Source organism: Xenopus laevis, chromosome 8L (genome assembly GCF_017654675.1).
Source record: "Xenopus laevis strain J_2021 chromosome 8L, Xenopus_laevis_v10.1, whole genome shotgun sequence".
Taxonomy (NCBI): domain Eukaryota; kingdom Metazoa; phylum Chordata; class Amphibia; order Anura; family Pipidae; genus Xenopus; species Xenopus laevis.
In genome coordinates this window covers 134,767,934-134,789,702 of record NC_054385.1, presented here as the reverse complement: position 1 = coordinate 134,789,702, position 21,769 = coordinate 134,767,934, and the positions used below count along the sequence as shown (strand labels likewise).

The window sequence follows — 21,769 nt, the reverse complement described above, 5'->3', positions numbered from 1 at the left end:
CGCCGCGACAGGCGCAGGCGACAGTTTTGTATGGGCGCCTATGTAAAAACGCCTGTGCTAACCACACGAGGCGATGCGCTTTTCAACAGTCGCCTGAAAATGCCTCGCCAGGCTTTTTCAGGCGACTGTTGAAAAGCGCATCGCCTCGTGTGGTTAGCACAGGCGTTTTTACATAGGCGCCCATACAAAACTGTCGCCTGCGCCTGTCGCGGCGCTTTGTCGCCGCGACCGCAAACGCGTCGCTATCTCCCCGTGTGGACTAGCCCTAATAGGACGTGGGGCAGACGAGTGCAACTCTGACAAATAGAGTGTGCGAGGGAGTGTATTGGGGGTACAGAGGGGTGTGCGAGGGAGAGTTTGGGGGTACGTTTGCAAGTGCTGGGATTGTTGTGTAGGACAAGGAATAGGCACATGTGGGTGATGGGGGGGGTAGACATGGGAATAACAGGAGATCACGGTGTTACATTTGCATGAGGAGGGGAAGGGGCCACTCGTAGTCTCTCTGTCCTGTGGGTGAGGGGTGTGCTCTCGTGTTTACACCTGGGTGTGTGTGGAGCCTACAGCGAGTCAATATTTGGTTACAATTTGCAAAGCAGAAAATTGAGTTCCTCACTGGAAGGAGTTTCAGGATGTGGAGGAACAGTAGCACCACAGAAACGCCCCTTGTGTATTTGCACCCACTGACCAGTTTAGTCTCAGAAACCTCCTGTGTAACCCCCAAATCTGTGTCCCTTTCCTTATGTACGACCTCTGCCCCAAGTCATGAATTGGGAGTTTGTGTGGCACATAAGTGATGGCTGCAGGTGCCAGAACTATAAAAGTACATGATTTCATGTGTCCTAGGATGGAGGGGATGAGGGATGGAGATATAAAGATAGAGAGGATGAGGGATGGAGATAATAAAGATGGAGATAAAAGGATGGAGAGGATGAGGGATGGATATTTTAGCCTAAAGAGAATAAGGGAAGAAGATATAAACATGGAGATATTAGGATGGAGGGGATGATGGATGGAGATATTAGGATAGAGAAGATAATAGATGGAGATATAAAGATGGAGAGGATGAGGGCTGGAGATATTAGGATGGAAAGCATGAGGGATGGTGATTTAAGGATAGAGAGGATGAGGGGGAAGAGGGATGGAGTTTTGAGGATAGACAGGATAAGTGATGGAGATATAATGGGGAGGAAGAAGGATGGTGATATTAGGATGGAGAGGATGAGGGATGGAGATATAAATATGGAGAGGATGAGGGATGGAGATTTAAGGATAGAGAGGATGAGGGATGGAGATTTAAGGATAGAGAGGATGAGGGATGGAGATTTAAGGATAGAGAGGATGAGGGATGGAGATTTAAGGATAGAGAGGATGAGGGATGGAGATTTAAGGATAGAGAGGATGAGGGATGGAGATTTAAGGATAGAGAGGATGAGGGATGGAGATTTAAGGATGGAGAGGATGAGGGATGGAGATTTAAGGATGGAGAGGATGAGGGATGGAGATTTAAGGATGGAGAGGATGAGGGATGGAGATTTAAGGATAGAGAGGATGAGGGATGGAGATTTAAGGATAGAGAGGATGAGGGATGGAGATTTAAGGATAGAGAGGATGAGGGATGGAGATTTAAGGATAGAGAGGATGAGGGATGGAGATTTAAGGATAGAGAGGATGAGGGATGGAGATTTAAGGATAGAGAGGATGAGGGATGGAGATTTAAGGATAGAGGATGAGGGATGAGATTTAAGGATAGAGAGGATGAGGGATGGAGATTTAAGGATAGAGAGGATGAGGGATGGAGATTTAAGGATGGAGAGGATGAGGGATGGAGATTTAAGGATGGAGAGGATGAGGGATGGAGATTTAAGGATGGAGAGGATGAGGGATGGAGATTTAAGGATGGAGAGGATGAGGGATGGAGATTTAAGGATAGAGAGGATGAGGGATGGAGATTTAAGGATAGAGAGGATGAGGGATGGAGATTTAAGGATAGAGAGGATGAGGGATGGAGATTTAAGGATAGAGAGGATGAGGGATGGAGATTTAAGGATGGAGAGGATGAGGGATGGAGATATTAGGATGGAGAGGATGAGGGATGGAGATATTAGGATGGAGAAGATGAGGGATGGAGATATTAGGATGGAGAAGATGAGGGATGGAGATATTAGGATGGAGAGGGTAAGGGATGGAGATATAAAAAGATGGAGAGGATGAGGGATGGACATATTAGGATGGAGAGGATGAGGGGTGGCGATTTAAAGATAGAGAGGATGAGGGATGGAGATTTAAGGATAGAGAGGATGAGGGATGGAGATTTAAGGATAGAGAGGATGAGGGATGGAGATTTAAGGATAGAGAGGATGAGGGATGGAGATTTAAGCATAGAGAGGATGAGGGATGGAAATTTAAGGATAGAGAGAATGAGGGATGGAGATATAAAGATAGAGAGGATGAATGATGGAGATATAAGGATGGAGAGGATGAGGGATGGAAATTTAAGGATAGAGAGTACGAGGGATAGAGATATAAAGATGGAGAGGATGAGGGATGGAGATATTAGGATTGAGACGATGAGGGATGGAGAGTACGAGGGATGGAGATATAAAGATGGAGAGGATGAATGATGAAGATATAACGATGAAGAGGATGAGGGATGGAGATTTAAGGATAGAGAGTACCAGGGATGGAGATATAAATATGGAGAGGATGAGGAGCTGCACGGGTGGAGAGGGTTAGGGACGAATGTGTGAATATGTCATTTAACAGTGGGTCTATGTGTGTATTTTGTGGAATGGGGTATTATTGTGAGCTGCACTAATTGTGAAATTGTCCCATGGGAAGAATGTGAATGTGCCCCACAAGCTGCAGAGATCTGACACCCGCAGGGGATTGTGGGAGCAGAAATGCAGGGACAGAAGGGGATGAAATATTGATGAGGCTGGAAGTTCCGCTGCCGAGTGAAACATGAGAAGAGCGAGCGGATTTGGCCTAAATGTTCCATTAGAGGCGTCAGTCCTGGGGGAGGAGGGGGCGGGGGAGGCACTTTCTGCTGCTGAGCCATTAATTGCATCCTACACCCTGTATGAGAGCCTTGAACTGCAAGCTCTTGGGCTGAGCTTTCTTTCCACCTGCCCCTGATTGACTTGTGGTTTCTGTGAAAATACAAATGTCCTAAATTCAGGGGGCCCCGTCCAGTGTGGGGGCCACTAACCCAGAGTCCCTGGACGAACCATTTATTTTCATCACCCCCCCCAGGGAGACAGAGAAATAGATTTGCCGAGGGTGGGGGGAGCAGAAATGGGAAATAAGTACAGGAGGCTTTCAGCCCAGACTGTAACTGTCCCTTTAAATGTGCTGATGTGCCCTTCTCCTCCTCTCTCCACATCCACCTTACGAGACTACATTTCCCAGCATGCCCTTAATGAGGAGGAAGGGCTTAGCCTGTGTCCTGCTGCAGCTGTGAGGGGGATGCAGAGATGCTGCTGAGGGCGGAGGAAAAGAGACAGAAATATTGTCTCTGCTTTTATTGAGTGAGAAGGCAAAATACCCCGGCCCTGGAAAATACCCCAGCCCTGCAGAATACCCCAGATCTGCAAAATACCCCAGCCCTGCAGAATAGCCCAGTGATGCGCATGTGCTGTGAGCCCCTGTCTGACTGCTGAGACCAACAATCGTGCATTTTATACTGGAGCCAGGGAGGCTGCGAGTGGATTGGACTGACCGCTGACACTGGATTATACTGGGGTGACTGGCATCTGATATTGGATTATACTGGGGTGCTTGTGATCTGATATTGGATTATACTGGGGTGCCCAGGGGTTGATGTTGGATTATACTGGGCTGATTGGGTGTTGACACTGGACTATACTGGGGTGATTTGAAGTTGACATTAGATAATACTGGGGTGGCTGGGAGCTGATATTCTATTATACTGGGGTGCTTGGGAGCTGATATTGAATTATATTGGGGTGGCTGGGATCTGATATTGGATTATACTGGGGTGGTCGAGAGCTGCTGAATCTGAAGGGCCGACTGTTGGATGATCATATCCCTCCCTACACAGTACTGGAGATACATTGGTACACAGACTGGGATGACCGTGCAACAGATATTGGGAAAGTCTCTAATGGATGGAATGGATTTTCCCTTGAGTAAGAGCTAATGTGGGCTGATTGCACATCACCAGCATCTCCAGTCTTCCAGTTGTTACCCAGGAAACAACTGACTGGCCCAAGACCTTCTCGTAGCTCGGAAGACCCAGAAAAGGGACCTCATGCTGAGCACCATCATATAAAATTTCCCAAACACCCAGCACTTTCCAGGGGTTTAGTCAGTTTGATACCACTGACCCAAACTCAATGCCTACACTGTAGATATAGGGCCCTGTTGCTATGCAACCATACAACTGACACCAAACCCAATGCCAGTCTCACTAACCTTCAGATAATTCTAAGAAGTCCAAGGTTCTAAGTTTTCCAGGCCTCTGGTGTATCGGGTTCTACCCAAGCACTGTAAAGTCCACAGAACAACAACCATCTCCCCTCCCAGTAATGGAGCCAGAGAGATAACACTCACACTAAGTCATAGTTAATTGTACTGGATGCATTTGGACCAGGCTCTTTGTTCCAATAATACTGACTGGACTGAGTTCTGAGCGCCCTTCCTTGGATGCATATTCTTCTTTTGTCCTTTTTTCCTCAGCATTTTCCACCAGCCCAAGGGAAATGGACCCATGTTGTATGGAGAACTCTACTGAGAGAATCTAAGTGCTGTTGGAAGTTCTTTGGTTCTTCAATAGATTTTCCTGCTCATGGTGACAAGAACATATTGACTAGTATCTTTGTCCAAATTGGACCTGAGCTTTCCCTCAGCAGTTCTGCCAGAGGCCTCTAAATGTTTGATATGGTGTCAGAGTGCAGTGAGTGACTGGGCACAGGGCATTATTATCAGGGCAGCACGTGGCTGGGCATGGGGCATTATGGAAGATGCTAGAGTTTGGTTTCATATTCCCATGCAGAGATCTTAAAGCCAATGACATACAATTGGTTGCCAGGACCCACGTCTGTGAGGTGGAAAGTTGTTGATATCTGAAGAACTTCTCAGAGGAACCCTTATTCTCCCAGACTGGGGTCTCCTTTCTGATGAGTACTGTCATTAATCTGATGCTTCTGAACCCGGTGTTCTCCTCTTGTGCAGTCATGCCCTCTCCTACGGACTCCAGCTTCTCCCTTACTGGCCGGACCTCACGCAGCCTGTCTCAGATAAGGCTCCACAGAACCTGGTCTCATGTTTTGTTGGCCCTGGGATTTGTGCAGCTCATTCTGGGGGTCTTAATTGTTACTTTTAGCCTGGTGGCTGCAACTATTACACCATCTATGAAGATCAAGCACTCATGTCCTTCCTGGGCTGGATTCTCTGTAAGTCTCATGAGCCTGAGTGGGTAACTGCATTGGAGGCTGTTTAAAGGGGTAGCAGGTGTGGGGATTCATGGTGCCACTGGTATGGTGGACAGGTCAGATGGTTAATACAGGGGTGTGTGTTAGTGATGTGTGTGTTCGGGTTTGGGTTGACATTTAGCCAAACATTGCAGGATAAGTTTGGGTGTGAGTCAGACTCCTTTGCTCCTAAAAATTCCCTTTTAACCAGAGGTGGGCACAGAAGTAGAGTACAGAGTGAGATAACGTGGGTGCAGGTTGGGTGCGGATCCTACAATGGGAATATTTTTTGGGTTAGGTTGGATGCAGGTTGAGTTTTTCCTCACTAGTGATTGGGGTAGTTCAGCAAGAAGAGAACATTGTGGTTGGAGCAGGGGTCGAAATGTGGATATTTTTCTAATCTGTCCTACTCTATTCTCTCCTATGATGCATTCTGCCTTTTTATTACCCAACTACCTCTTTCTTGCCCACTTCATGATGTTCCTGGCCTGCTATTGGCCTATTTTTCCATCCAATAAATCCCTTCCTTATGAATCATCCTTTTCCCTTAATATTGTAATATTTTTTATTTGCTCCTTGCGAATCCCAAACCCAACACCCCACAATACCTTTCCTCCTTACCCGCCTCCTTACCCCCCTCCCCCACAAAATGCATGCTGAACCCCGTTCCTTTGTCACTGCCCAGTTGGCTGTATCAGGACTGATTGGCTGCATTTCCTGGAGAAGGCCCCTAACATTGATGGTGAGTCCAACTTGCCCTTTCATATTCCTCTGAAATAATGGTGGATCCATAAATCAGCTTCCCAGCACAGGTTGTAGGTAATAAACCCAACACTAAAGCTCAAGAGAACCAACCTGCCATGGCCTAGTAGAACCCGTGGGTTCCCATGAAATGAGCAGCTCTAGGGGAACATCTGCTGATGGTTTCTGGCACCATGTGTGGTGGGGCAAGGCCCAATATAAAGAAGCCCAGTAAGGTTCAAGCTATTTGTGAGACAATTAAAGGGAGGATTATTAGTGACTGGGAGCCCGGCAAGAGAATATATAAGCAAGAAATGTAGAGTCTCATCCACAGCAAGGAATTATGGGTAGACCTATGTGCATTTCCCTTTTTGACCCAATGAGGCCTCATGAAAACTTTAGTGGGATCCAATTTTTCGGGCTGCTCGGAGTTGGAGTGATTGGACTTTCCTACTCTATATAAAGTAAAGGGGCCTGGGCAAGTCATGAGATGCCCCTGATTAGGGAATGATCAGAGCTGCACTATATTTATCTCTTGTGCCCCATAACTCCAGCCCCGCCCCTTCCTGTTTCAGATCACGTTATTCACCCTGCTGACGGCGCTGTGTGTTATGCTGAATCTGGCGGGATCCATCTTGTCCTGTCAGAATGCTCAGTTGGTGAAGTCCTTGGACAACTGCCATAAAGTGAGTACATATGGATGTTTCCCATCAGGATAGGGTCCATAAGAATAATAGGGCCCAGTTTCCTGAGCAGCAATTTATTTTGCTAAACAGGAAGTGGAACTGAAATTCTATACCCCCCCCAAATCATGAATAGAGGCACATTAACAGCCGGGCATTGATGTCCCAGTAGAGCGTCAGCTTGGCTCTTGTGCTGTGTGACGGGGGAAGAAGCCGTTTGGCTCGGCAGGTTTATGATTTGTGGAGTCTACATTATTTCCCGTTTGACTTTGTCTCTTTCTCAAGTGGTTTTGTTTGGTCTAAATGTACTTCAGTTTCACCAGCCTTCAGTTCCCCTTTAAATCAGAAATCCCAGAAAAACAAAGCTGACTTAGGAAAGTGTGTTGGAGGGTCAGTATCTATAGCAGTGCCGGTCCTGCTCTGTTTCTTTCCCCTTTCTTCCCTTTTACCCCCAAGGAGAATTACTGGTGTGTTTGTTGCCACCCGTTATCCAAGGAGCAGATGCCCTCGTCCTGCCGGAGAGACGTGGAGATTCTGACCATGTATCCGAACTCCGAGTGTAACGGCATCCGCAACGCCCTGAAGGTAACCCAGGAGGGGAAGTTGGGGACATTTGGGGGTTCCCTTCATTTGTAACTACAACCAAATATTGGGGAAGAGTCGGTGCCAGTGTGTAAACGTGCCCCTTACAGCTGATACAATGTAACGTTAGGGTCACTTTAAGTGGAATCTAATTAGATCACTTGGATGGGCAAAAACTTGCCCCTAGGGTTCCAGCGAGGCAGGTGTAGTAGCTGTGCTAGTAGTATCTACTCCTCACTGATTTCTTTTCTTCTTACTAAATCTCCATATCTTGTCTCCTCGGGTCTCTTCCTGTGGTCCCTCGGTGTAGCCTCCTTCCCTAAACTGCAGTGGTGTCTCCTGATCCCAGGGGTATGTGTTCCTATGTGACATTTTGCTCTCTGTGTGTCGTAGGACCTGTTGTTCAGTGTCTGTGGCCTCACCATCCTATCCACCATCATCTGCACATTGTCCGCTGTCATCTGCTGCATTCAGGTCTTCTCATTGGATGTGATCCATGTAGTAAGTGCTGGGCCGCGTGTTCAGACCACCAGCTGTGTGTGTGGAGATTCATCTCAATCATTGGTCACATCTCTTAAGCACACAAATAATTACACCTCTGTTTCAATCCTTCAGCTCGCACCTCGAAGTGCCACCTTGGCCAACTTGGAGTGTATTTCACCCCAGGACACCATCTTGCAAAGTATGATAGAGTGTGAGGAGTTTGTCCCACCTGTGCCTCCGCCTCCCTATTACCCTCCAGAATACACCTGCAGCTCTGAGACAGATGCACAGAGGTAACAAGGCATCAGAAAAATGGAGGAAGGACGATGCCATAGAGACGTGATCTTTCCATTGATTTGACCCAGAACCTCTTTCTGTCTTTAACAGCATCACTTATAATGGCTCCATGGACAGCCCAATCCCTCTGTACCCAACTGACTTCCCACCCTCATATGAGAGCGTGATGGGAATCCGGGAGGACAGTCAGGTAGGTTGTTAAAGGGAGTTAATGAAAACAATCCATCTCTGTGCAATTGCACCGTATCCTTAGCTCATGTCCACTTGTTCCAGGCAACCTTGTTTGATGCCCAGGTCAACGAGGTCTCCTGTCTAAGTGTGTCTGACAGAATCGATTCCACCGGACACAGTGGCAATGGTGAGTAGAACATCTAATGAACCAGACGTGTGTATAAATGCCGCTCCATTGTTGTATAGAGAAGGGCAGTACATGCCAGTGCAAATGAGGTGCGGGAGTGTGTGCGATGGTCTCTATAGAGTGAAGGAAACAGAATCTGAAAAAGGTCTCTGATGAATCTTCTTGACTTGAAGGTGTTTCTGTGCTTTTGACAGCTGATAGTATGGCTGAAACTCTTCCACCGACTACCAGAATGACGGAAACTCTTAAGAATGAGATACAACCATTCTAGCAATTGGTGGAAGAGTTTCAGTCATTCCAGCAGTTAATGGAAGAGTTTCAATGATTCTGTCAGTTGAGGGAAGATTTTATACCATTCTAACAGTTGGTGAAATGGTTTCAGACATTCTAGCAGTTAGTGGACGAGTTTCAATGATTGTGACAGTTGAGGGGAGATTTTAAACCATTCTAGCAGTTGGCGTAATGGTTTAAGTCATTCTAGTAAATGGTGGAAGAGTGTCTACAATTCTTGTAGTTACCAGAGGAGTTTCAACCATTCTAGCAGTTGGTGGAATGGTTTTAGTCATTCTAGCAGTTAGTGGAAGCGTTTCAATGATTCTGGCAGTTGAGGGAAGATTTTTCAGTCATTATAGCAGTTAGTTGAAGATTTTCAATGATTGTGACAGTTGAGGGATAGCATTCTAGCAGTTGGTGAAATAATTTCTACCATTCTAGAAACTAAGGGCTGAGCTTCTATCATTCTAGCAGTTGGTGGAATCGTTTCTGTTATTCTGGCCATGGAGAAAGGAGCTTTTATTCTGGCAGTTTGTGAAATAATGAATATACATTTCTATCTATAGTTTCTGTACTTTGTTTGCACCATTGGTGTCAGTGGATCCTTCTGTGTTTCAGAAGACAGCAGTCCCTCTGAAGACTCAGTTCTCCTGGAGATGCAGGGTTCCATCCACTCTGTGGACTATGTTCTGTACCGGTCTATCCAACGCAGCCGTGCAGATTACTGTCTCAGTGTGGACTGTGGTCAGTGTGGACACCACCAGCAGAGTCCAACTCTTAGCCACCAGGGTCCATTCGAGGAGATCCCATTGCCTCATGCCAAGGGAGGCAGATCCTTCTCATGCTCCACACCAAGTGCTGGTGATGAAGTTCTGCCACATGTAGTTGGTGCTGTGACCCGCAGCTGTAACCGTCTGGAGACCATTGGCCGGTCTGGTGGTCCTTGTTTTCCAGAGGTGCGACTGAAAGCAAAGATTTCTGGGAGAGCTCTACAAAGCAGGGGGTCAGGGTGTTCCTTGCACCACAGTTCACACTGCCAGACCCCAGACTGTCCCCACCGCAGATACAGCGAGAATACGAGGCCTGCAGCCCTTTCCACTTATGTGCCACCACGGCTTCTCATCCGCTCCCACAGTGACCCTGGAATTAGCTCCTCCCTAATCACAGGTGCGTGAATGAATAGAAAATACCCCGGTTAGACCAGATATAATATATAACTTATAAATATGGAATAAAACTGCCCCTATCCCATACGTTGGAGGTATCTTTTCCTGATCAGCATTCGGTCGCCCTTATTATTGCTTCATATGATGCCAACGTATGATAGAAGGTAATGTGACCCCATTTTGCATCTGTTGGGCATTGATACCCCCTCGTCCCTAAGTGCCCTGATCCCCAAGTCTGTAGGTTCCACCCCCAGTGACCCAACTCCTGCCTCTTCCAGATCTCAGTGATGTCGGATACAGTAAAGTGTTAGAGGACAATATGTCGCTGTCGTCCATGGATACAGGTCTGCTCCCTATTATATTACTGGATGTCAGGGTTCACTTGCCCTTTTTCTGTCCCTCTCTGTCTGTATTAATGTCTGTCCCTGTTATACTGTCAGCCTTTCTGCTCTTTGTCTTACTTACTGTCAGGGCCGCCATCAGGGGGGGACAGGGGGGACTGTTGTCCCGGGCCCGGATGTTTTGGGGAGTTAAGGAGCTCCGATGACTTCTTCTTGTGTTCTGATTCGCCAGTGAAATGTAAGTCCCGGTAAAGCCACATTCTGATTGGTTGGGAGAAGTTTGAACCTCCCTTCTATTTTATCCAATCACCATGCGCCTTTACCGGGACTTACATTTCACTGGCGAATCAGAGCACAAGAAACTGAAGATACCGGCATCTGAACTCCCTGGCTAAGGTACGTGCAGTTTTTTTTTTCTTTTAACTTGTGAGAGCCCTGACCAATTGTTTTTTTTAAATGTGTGGGGGCCCTTTGCTAGTTTTTTTTTTTTTTAAGATGTGTGGGGGCCCTGGCTAATAGTTTTTTTTTTTAAATGTGTGGGGGCCCTTTGCTATTTTTTTTTTTAAGATGTGTGGGGGCCCTGGCTAATAGTTTTTTTTTTTTTAAATGTGTGGGGGCCCTTTGCTATTTTTTTTTTTTAAGATGTGTGGGGGCCCTGGCTAATAGTTTTTTTTTTTTAAATGTGTGGGGGCCCTTTGCTATTTTTTTTTTTTAAGATGTGTGGGGGCCCTGGCTAATAGTTTTTTTTTTTTTAAATGTGTGGGGGCCCTTTGCTATTTTTTTTTTTTAAGATGTGTGGGGGCCCTGGCTAATAGTTTTTTTTTAAAAAATGTGTGGGGGCCCTGGCTAATAGTTTTTTTTTTTTAAATGTGTGGGGGCCCTTTGCTATTTTTTTTTTTTTAAGATGTGTGGGGCCCTGGCTAATTGTTTTTTTTTTAAATGTGTGGGGGCCCTTTGCTATTTTTTTTTTTTTAAAATGTGTGGGGGCCCTGGCTAAAAGTTTTTAAAAAAAAAATATGTGGGGGCCCTGGCTAATTGTTTTTTTTTTTTAAATGTGTGGGGCCCTTTGCTATTTTTTTTTTAAGATGTGTGGGGGCCCTGGCTAATTGTTTTTTTTTTGTAAAAAATGTGTGGGGGCCCTGGCTAATTGTTTGTTTTTTTTTTGTAAAAAATGTGTGGGGGCCCTGGCTAATTGTTTTTTTTTGTAAAAAATGTGTGGGGGCCCTGGCTAATTGTTTTTTTTTTGTAAAAAATGTGTGGGGGCCCTGGCTAATTGTTTTTTTTTTTTTTTTTTATGTGTGGGGCCCTGGCCACCATGTTTTTTTTCTTTAACCACCACCTGACCACCAAAACTTGTAGGAGGGGTCTAGGCACCAAAGTAATTTTTTTAACTTGTAGGGGGGCACTTCATCTTTTAATGCCTGTGTGGCCTTCATACTGAGGGAGAGGTGGCGAGGGGGGGCCCCAGAAAATTTTGTTGTACGGGGCCCCGTGATTTCTGATGGCAGCCCTGCTTACTGTCCTCATGTCTGTCTGTCTGTCTGCTCCACTCTCTGTCTCTTTGTCCATATGATCCAGTAAAAATGACACAATTAATTCATGAACCCCCTGTTATAAGGGTAACCCCTGGGCAAGTACTGGGGGACACTGGAACCACTTACCCAGGGAGGTCCTTGTCTATTACTGGACAATATGTCAGTAAATCCTTATAGAGACACTTGGCACTTACTGAGGTTGGAGATGAGGGTAATAACCTGTTTTATCTCCCCCTTGCCCCCAGCAATCTCCTCCCAGGCCTATTTGTACCAGCACAGCCCCACCGACCCATTCCCGCTGCTCCGTACAAACTCGGCAGGGAAGAGTCGGAGCCAGGCAAGCCGGAAGCTAGTCCCTCGACTCTCCAAAAGTGGTACCTTGTCCCTCGGGGACCTGAAGGGCGGGCGCAGTACCCGAGTCCTAGTGGCCAGATTCCTGCAGCGTTCTAGGAGGAGTCTCAAGGAAGGAACGGAAAGCGCCAGTCAGAGCCACAAACAGGTACCCAGTATAATGCCAACCTTAAATTCTACACATGTACCCAGTATCATGCCAACCTTAAATTCTACACATGTACTCAGTATAATGCCAACCTTAAATTCTACATATGTACCCAGTATCATGCCAACCTTAAATTCTACACATGTACCCAGTATCATGGCAGCCTTTTCTATCAATTTCTGTATCTTTGTACCCACTATCTCTGTGCCCATGTACCCAGTGCCCTGCCATCCTTGCCCAGTGTCAGCCCCTCTGCCTATGTTGCCATTAGGGTTCTCACTGAGTCTCCTCTGGATCTGTTTGTAGATACCCAGGAGCCCTTTGGCATCAGACTATCAGGAGGGGATATTTTTGCAGAGTTGTGGGGATCTCAGTTCCTCTTCGTCCTTTCGGCGTCTCCTCTCAACCAGACGCAGGGGCCCCTCTCGTCCTCACAGCCTGACCACGGAGTACAAGGAGAGCACAGTGTGAGGAGAGGTCCTACTGATGCACCAACCAGGGGGTGCCAAGAACTTTAGCCAACATGAAAGCAAGACATTATATCTGGAGAGCGTTGTCTGGGACCTGGGAACTTCGCATGCCGATGTGTAGGAAGGGCCAAAGTGAGCCGGACAATCTGGCCTGTCCCACCCCTGGACTGTAAAATTGGGAACCACAATATTCCACTTACCTTACAGACATTTATTCCCAGACGTCCCACTCATAGTAACAATGGTTCCTACATGGAATTATTCCCTAGTTGGTGCTGGTGCCATGGACTGACTGGACTAAAGTCACTTGCTCAGTATTATTTTATAAGTCATGTCTCATGTAAGGCTTTTATGGGCAAGGGGGCCTAGTGGGATACAGGTCACCATGTTTTACCCACAATGCAGCATTGGGCTCATTTACATATAGTGCATCAGTAATGGCCCTAGTACCCAATGCGTTGGTGTGTCCATGAACATAATCTGCTGGGAGAGCCCTGTATCACTGCCAGGTCCAGGCTGCTGCTAATTTCAATCAAAATAGGATGGAAGTACCTTTGGGAATGGCACCAGTATGTGCCCAAGTGTGTGTCTATACGAGCACATGGCACTTGAGTCTCTGACACTTTACTTTGCATGTTCATTTATTGCTTTGCTTTCACTCTGAGCACAAAAAGGGTTAATCACAGCACAGACTTGGCCCTCAAGGGGTGTGTGTGGCCCCAGGATTGTTACCTCTTGCACAATGTTACTCTCAGTATGTTTAATAATAATAATAATAACAATAATAATAATTACTACAACAATGTTTGGTCCCAGATATCATCCTGGAGTGTGGGCAGAAGGGTTACTGGATGGGATGTGTCTGGAATTGGGAATGTGTAACTGGGGGGCAATCTGTTCTGCTGGACACAGGGGGGAGTGTAATCCTGCAAGATGGAGTCGAGTGCGGGCGAATGTGCTGGAGGGCTGAGTTCCAACAAGAAGAGCGAGGGGTGCAGGAGGGTTGGGGGCTGGTTTGCGTCTGCAGGAGGGAAGTTTATCACTGGAGGGGTGTGTGTATGTGAAGAAGGGAATGGAGAGCTGGAGGGACGTTCATCTGAAGGATTGAATGGAATGTGTAGGTGAGTAACACTTGCTTAAATCCAATAACACTTGGGCTTGTCTGCGTCACAGGTGTGGATGAGTAACAATTGGGTAAATACAATAAGACTTGGGTAATGGGTGTGACCAATTAAAACATGGGTGTGAATGAGTCACATTTGCGATCAGGTAAGTTACACTTGGGTAAATAAAATAATACTTGGGTTTTTGTGGAGTAATGGGTGTCTGTGAGTGACACTTTTGAGTGTGAGTAACACTTGGGTTTAGATCATCTGTATATACAGTATAAAGTGTTTATTTGTTGCTGCAAAGCTTTGCTTGTTTGAGTTTCTAGTGGAATTGCCATGAGCTGTACTACTCCCTGGCCACTAGGGGGAGCCACTGACCTATAAATCCCAGTTCCCAGCATCTCTCACAAGCAAAGAGGGTCAGCTCCACTGGACTGCAAACAGTTAATACACCAGGTAAAGTGAGTGTCATCTGATTGTACAGGTGTGAAAGGGTTACACCTAGAACAGAAGCAACTATAGAATTCTCAATTGTAATATTCTATAACAGAGTTGTTCCTGAAGTTATGAGCCATGTAGCATGGAAAGAGTTAACAATGATTCTGGACTCGGGGTTGTGTAATAAATAAACACACATGGACCAGTGCAACAACTGACCAAAACAATGACTGTCTTGTATAAAATGTTGTTACTTTCAAGTCTATCTCCAAACTCTGTTGTGTGATTGAGACAGACCTGTGATGGGCAAGAGAGACTATGAATAACAATTTACTGACACCGGTTGTTAGAACAGGTTTCAGACCCTGGAAATAAAGGTCAGACATTGGAGTCACACAAGTTTGTACAACAGTGACACCTACAGGACACCTTTAGTATAATTATTGCTCTACAGTGACACCTACAGGACACCTTTAGTATAATTATTTGCTCTACAGTGACACCTACAGGACACTTCTTACTTAGACATTTCTATTCATCATCAAGTGACTTCAGCTTGATAGGCTGGGACTTTCTCTAGGGTGTGACTATCCTTTGGCTTTGGTGGAGTTGGGGATGTGAATGAGTTTCAATTTGTCTGATTTTGCTCACAGAGAGGCCAAGATACCTATCCTCTACACACAGCCTCTATAAAGTCTTCAATTACAAGAGGAAACTAGATATACCTAAAGCTCTGTTATTTTCTCATTATTTTATTTCATTTTAATTAATAAATAGTCAATTGACTTCCCAGTCTAAAGCTTCTTAATAGCAAGAAGGGATGCACTAAATCCAGGATTCGGTTCAGAATTTGGCCAGGATTTTTCAGCAGGATTCAGATTCAGCTGAATCCTTGTGCCTGGCCGAACCAAATTTGGATCCTAATTTGCATATGTAAATTAGGGGTGGGAAGAACTTTTCCTTTCCTGGAAGGATTCAGGGATTTGGCCGAATCCCAAAAAGGGGATTTGGTGCATCCCTAATAGCAACGTGGTAAGGGCACCCTAGGCAATGGGTCCAACATCAATTGATAAAGCTATTGGACAACATAAATTCCCTATCAGTTCAACTTACCTCTCCTGACAAAAAAGATTCAACATCTTCAAGAAGCTGTCTCTGGAATCCAAGATGATAAACTCTCAGCGTCCACTAGGTTTGATGATCTGGAAAAGAAAACAAAAGACTTACAATTAGAATTTATGATCTGGAGAAAACATCTACACATAATAAGCTTAGGTTTATTGGAGTTTCTGAATCCTACAAAAATGAGCCTCTGATTATCTTGGTTTAAAAAACATTACCTCTTAAACTGGATATCTTGAAAGCTTTACTGAACCACAGAGTTTGCCAATTAGGTCCTCCACAAGAAAATATGCCCTAAACCTAACCCTAAACCTAACCCTCACCCTAACCCTAGAATAGTCATAGATATGCTTTTGGATTTATGTCAATTCTTTTCCTTACATACAAAAAGAAAGATAACCTGGATATGGACTACTCAGTTCTACTATCACATTTGCTAACGTTTTCCAATCACTAGACAAAATGTAAATGTTTCACCCAATTATCCATCTCCACTGAAGATTATTCTCACTTTGGCAACATGCATTTTCCATGATCCAGGTGAAGCCCAGGATGAAGAAACAGGATGTATGTTCCATCACTAACCAACATCACTATCCAAACAAGAGAATTCACCCATGACTTTAACCCCCTCCTCCAAGGTAAAAAAAACACAAAACTTCAAAGATGATTCTTGCTTCCTAGTAAGCACCATGGAAAGGACATAAAGGTCATATAAGACACAAGTCTATGTCTCCTCCCTCTCCAGATCAACCAGAACAAGACAAAATGATCCACTGAAAGTAAAATATTTGAGTGACTTTGCTCCTATAAAAATTTTTCGGTTTCTTTATAACCTTTATTAAAATGAAGTTACATTTTATTCGGAAAGTAAATACCTATCTCACAGTCATTCGATGTGGAATTCACATAAAACCTTCCATTAACAAACCTAAACTTATTTTTAAATGTTTAAAATACAGATTCTTTAAATAAAGATTTTATTTACATTTCAGTTCCACGTGACCTAGGGTGTTCTTAATAACACTTGATAACTCACAGACTGACAAAATTAATCTTTCGGATCACATCCCTATTTCTATGGGGGCAAAACTGAGGTCTCCGCTTAGACCTTATTTACCTTAATATTTTTCCAAAAAAGATTTCAGCAAAATGTTAAATGACAGTTGGGATAAGTCTTTGAATGATAACAAGTCCCATGGATACAAATTGCCATGGCTTTGACATACTTTCAAGATAACTTTCAAGATAAGATTTCTTAAAAAGAATCATTCTGAATGAGAAACATAGAAACAAAGAGGGTAACACATAACACCTTGTGTAGTATGGGATGTACACTCTTAATAAAAATATTTTTTTTTATCAATACAGGGCCTAAATTATAACACAGTGCTTCCTAGTGGGTACTGAGGAATTGCACCTTAGGAATGTTCCACTAGGGCAATTAAAACAAACGTGCAGCAAGCAAATAGAACTTTTATAGAAATAAAAAAATGCATTATGAACATACAACAATTAACTTCTTCCCTGGGGAACCTTTGTGGTAAATTCAACCCTGGCACAGTAGGACACAGTCTCACACTCCACTCTGGGTGGATAAAGACAGTCATAGTTCAGTCACTTTCCTCAAGAGCTCTTAACGTTTCCCCAGTTAGCAAAACCTGCCCCCAAATTATTTCTCCTTTGAACAAGGCAGTAGCTCCCACATAGCAGGCACACAGACAGAGTCTGTCCTCATATAGGGGACTCACATGCCGGAGCCAAACCAATACCCTCTCTCAGGCAGAACACTCACACAAGGACTCACACAAAGCCGGTACAGGCACCCACAGTGTCTCACAGAAATCTTTAATATTAAGGCCGAGCTCCAACACTCAGCCAGGGTATGAGCACACCGAAGCCTCTTGCTCAGGGATTCATCATAAGGCATCTCCTTTACATTTCTCTGCTGTAGACTTCCCAGTATCCCTGAGTTCACAATATCAGAAGGGATAGAAAAGAACCCCCACTTGATCAGTTAAACTAAAGCAGTCACAATGTATTTTTTACACACTTATTAAATCCCAGTTAAGTTAATGGAAAAACACCACTAAATAGTACATAGAGTTGAATATATCACTTAGTAATGAGTTATAAAGTGCAGTGCAATAAGTTATAAAGTGCAGTGCAATAAGTTAATTAAATATTAAAAAAAACTCAGCAATCCAAAGGGATCTATATTGCAATAGACCATAGAATTCAGACAAGACCCCTTCACACAGATTTATACCCTACCAAATTAATCAATTGTATTGTGCCAAATTGATTAAGTGCTACCCCAAATGATGACTAAATACATTAGTTAATGATACATAAAATGATACATAAAAAATGATATACAAATTAAACCTTCTGATAAGGGTGGGAATATTGTACTATGGCCCAATGAGATGTACGTAAAGGAAGCTGAGAGACAACTATCTTCTATCAGCTATAAGGAAATCCTGGGGGATCCTACAGATAGGTAGGTATTACTGATGAAAGCACGCGCCGTCGCTTGCTAAGAGAAAGGGAACTCACGTTGGCGTCTGCCATTGATATTTGCCGAGCTGCGCAGCAAACAGACTTGCGAATGAAAGTGCTGACACAGGCCAGAGCAGATGACAGTATTAATGCTACAGCTGCCCAAAAGCCAGCACTTCTAAGCACCATAAAGCCCAGCATAGCACGATATCCTAACTACTCCAGAAGCCCTGAAAAGTGTAAGTATTGTGGCAGCACACACAACCGGGGGAGAGCGCAATGCCCAGCTTTTGGCAAGAGTTGCCGACTTTGCGGCACCCTCAACCACTTTGCAGCAGTGTGCCTTAAAGCAAAACATGACCAGCGTCCGCTACATACAGTCGACGATTAAGCGGAGCTTGAATGGGAGGTGGACAAGGAGGACAATGGACATATATACACCGCCAGTACTATGGGCCCACCCAGCTCCCGAGGAAAAAAGTGGTTTGTCAACCTTCAGCTCCATGGCATCCGACAACGTTGCCAGCTTGACTCAGGAGCAACATGCAACGTCATGAGCCTTCATGATAAACACAAGATAGCACCCAAGGTAAGACTAGTACCTAGCCAGACCAGACTCAAGCTGTATTCGGGGGAGGTGATGAAGTCATTGGGCCTTTTTCATACGGAATGCTTCATAAAGGGTCTACGCCACAGACTGGAATTCGAAATAGTCCAAGCAAGCCAGAACCCGCTCCTATCGGGCTCAACATGTGAACGTTTGGGTCTAATGCGCATTACTATTCCAGACGAACTCCACAATCTGGAAAGCCATACCACAGGGGTGCTAACTGAGCACCAGCTTACCAGCACATACCATGATGTGTACAATAGTCCGATAGAGTCTCTACCGGGGGAAGTGCACTTTGACCTAGATCGAACTGTCACACCAGTACAATGCTCACCACGCAATGTTCCAGTCGCACTGAGGGAAGCTGTAAAGGCCCAGCTGGACAAACACATACAGGATGGGAACCTAGCCCCAGTGACTGAACCCACAGACTGGATAAGCAACCTGGTTATAGTCAAAAAAGCTGACAAAATCAGAATCTGCATTGACCCAAGGGCATTGAACAAAGCGCTGAAAAGGTCCCACTATATAATGCCAACACTTGAAGATGTCCTCTATAAACTGCCCAAAGCCCGTACTTTCTCATTGGTGGATGCCCGGGATGCATTCCTACAAATCAAATTGGACACCGAGAGCAGCTTTCTTACTACCTTCTGGACACCCTGGGGGCGAATGCGCTGGCTCAAACTACCCTTCGGTGTGTCTGTAGCCCCAGAGGTGTATCAAAGAAAACAACATGAACTACTAGCCGGCTTGCGAGGTGTGGAGCCAATTGCAGATGATATACTAATAGTGGGTTGTGGAGACTCACTAGAAGAGGCCACTCGCAACCACGATGCCAACATGATTGCCCTTATGAACCGCTGCAGAGAAGTGAAACTGAGACTGAGCATCAAGAAGCCACAGTTTAAACTTAATGAGGTCCACTTCCACGGTCATATACTATCAGCAGAGGGGTTAAAGCCAGATCCTGAGAAGGTGAGGGCAATAAAAGACATGCCTGCTCCAACCGATTCAAAGGGAGTGCAAAGGTTCATCGGATTCGTCACCTACCTGTCAAAATTCATGCCCCGCCTCTCAGCGGTGTGCGAGCCCTTGCGCAGGCTCGTGGATAAAGACATGCCATGGCACTGGCTGCCAAAGCACCAGGAAGCAGTTGATGAGGTCAAGCGACTAATTACCACGGCACCGGTACTAAGATACTATGACATTAGCAAGCCCATTACAGTTCAAAGTGACTCCAGTCAGAATGGCCTCGGATGCTGCCTATTGCAAGATGGACAACCTGTAGCATTTGCTTCCAGAGCCCTCACTGCAACTGAGCAGAATTACGCTCAGATCGAGAAAGAATGCCTAAGCATTGTGTTTGCCTGCCACCGTTTCCACAGTTATTTGTACGGTCGGGGAAACATCACGGTTGAAACAGACCACAAACCGCTAGTCGCGATATTCAACAAACCTTTGCTTAGTGCCCCAAAACGACTTCAAAGCATGCTACTCTCGCTCCAAAACTATGCTCTGGAGGTGACCTATAAACCGGGCCCATATATGTATGTGAGTGATACACTGAGCAGAGCCACAGCACGCTGGCACAAAGCGCCTCATGCCCAGCATTCAGTTTGCAGCATGTACCGTGAAGAGCTCGACATAGAGGGCATAAACCAGGCCGACTATTTAAATGTCACGCATCAGCGTCTGTCGCAGATCAGGGAGTCCTCTGAGCAAGATGAACACCTCAAGATCCTCAAATCAGTTGTGCTCAACGGATGGCCTGATTCAAGGGCAGAGACACCTGTGGCTATTAGAGAGTATTGGAACTACCGGGATGAAATAAGCTTACAGGATGGGGTGTTCTTCAAGGGCCAATGCATTATCATTCCAAAGCAACTACGTGCAGAGATGCTACGTCGCATTCATTGGAGCCATATAGGTGGTGAGGCATGCTTCAGGCAGGCTAGAGAAAACACTGTTTTGGCGAATATGCATGGGGAGATTAAAGACTATGTAGAACAGTGCACTGTGTGTAACGAATATGCACATGAACAACAAAAAGAGACTATGATGTCACATCCCCTCCCTACACGGCCATGGCAGATTCTGAGTATGGACATATTCAACTACGCTGGCAAGGATTTTCTGCTTATCGTCGATCACTATTCAGATTTTTGGGAAATAGAACTTCTGCCTGACCTGTGAGCTTTCCGAGAAATCGGTCTCTTTCTTGGATCTCCATATAGAAGTAACTAATGATGGAAAGTTGGTGACCAATAACTTTAGGAAAGCAACAGCTACTAATTCCCTGTTAAGTTTCTTGAGCTTCCATCCACACTCAGTAAAAAGACCTGTCCCAACTGGAGAATTCCTAAGACTCAAACGTAACTGCTCGTCTCTAGAATACTTTAAAGAACAGGCCAAGGAGCTGAAAATTAGACTTAGACAAAGAGGCTACTCCGGGAAGCTAGTGAAGAAAGCTTATCATAGAGCATTAGTGGCAGAAAGAAGTGAGCTTCTGGTTATAAAGGATAAAGTACAAGAACCTAACAATACTGTTAGATTTATAATTACCTATAATACTTACAGTTCCCAAATACAGGCAATTTTGGATAAACATTGGCCAATACTCTTGGAAGATAACACCCTTGGATCTATACTGCCAGAGCGAGCAGCAATATGTTATAAGCGGAGTCCCAATCTGAGAGACATGCTCACAAGGAGTCATTTCCAAAATTCACAGAACAAATGTCAATAAAATTATGGCTTCTTTCCCTGTGGGGACTGTAACATGTGCAACAAGTTACAGAAAATCACTACCTTTGTAGATCGTTTTGGCAAAACCCATAAGGTTAATGATTATATAAATTGCAGGACCCAAGGTGTAATCTATTGCATCAAATGTCCTTGCAGTAAACAGTACATAGGTAAGACCACACAGATGTTAAAAACAAGGTTGCAGCAACATTGTAGTGCTATCAGTTATAAAAATTAAAAAACTCTCTCTACTGTAGCTCAACATTTTAAAAAAGTACACCATATGGATCCATCAAGAACGAAATTTTGGGCTTTGGAAAAGGTGGAATTGGTAATTCGAAAAGGAAATCTGGAACGGGCCCGGTAAAAACGAGAAAGCT

At 44.9% G+C, this 21,769-nt stretch overlaps 1 protein-coding gene across 3 annotated transcripts; it reads left to right on the top strand.

Annotated features, from left to right (window-relative positions):
• The first annotated feature begins 3,087 nt into the window (after positions 1 to 3,087).
• Positions 3,088 to 15,128, top strand: fam189b.L (family with sequence similarity 189 member B L homeolog). Of its 3 annotated transcripts, none has more exons than XM_041573857.1 (12): positions 3,088 to 5,414; positions 6,118 to 6,174; positions 6,749 to 6,859; positions 7,313 to 7,441; positions 7,832 to 7,939; positions 8,054 to 8,214; positions 8,309 to 8,408; positions 8,492 to 8,576; positions 9,471 to 10,016; positions 10,294 to 10,359; positions 12,137 to 12,390; positions 12,697 to 15,128. In XM_041573857.1, exons 1-12 carry the CDS (start codon positions 5,139 to 5,141, stop codon positions 12,859 to 12,861), a joined length of 2,058 nt encoding a protein of 685 aa, XP_041429791.1. In that variant the 5' UTR covers positions 3,088 to 5,138; the 3' UTR covers positions 12,862 to 15,128. The 3 variants fall into 3 exon arrangements, with proteins under 3 accessions (XP_041429791.1, XP_018087071.1, XP_041429792.1); XM_018231582.2 differs by having other exon boundaries at positions 3,097 to 5,414; positions 9,468 to 10,016; positions 12,697 to 14,734; XM_041573858.1 differs by lacking the exon at positions 6,118 to 6,174 and having other exon boundaries at positions 3,100 to 5,414; positions 9,468 to 10,016; positions 12,697 to 14,734.
• Positions 15,129 to 21,769: the final 6,641 nt, after the last annotated feature.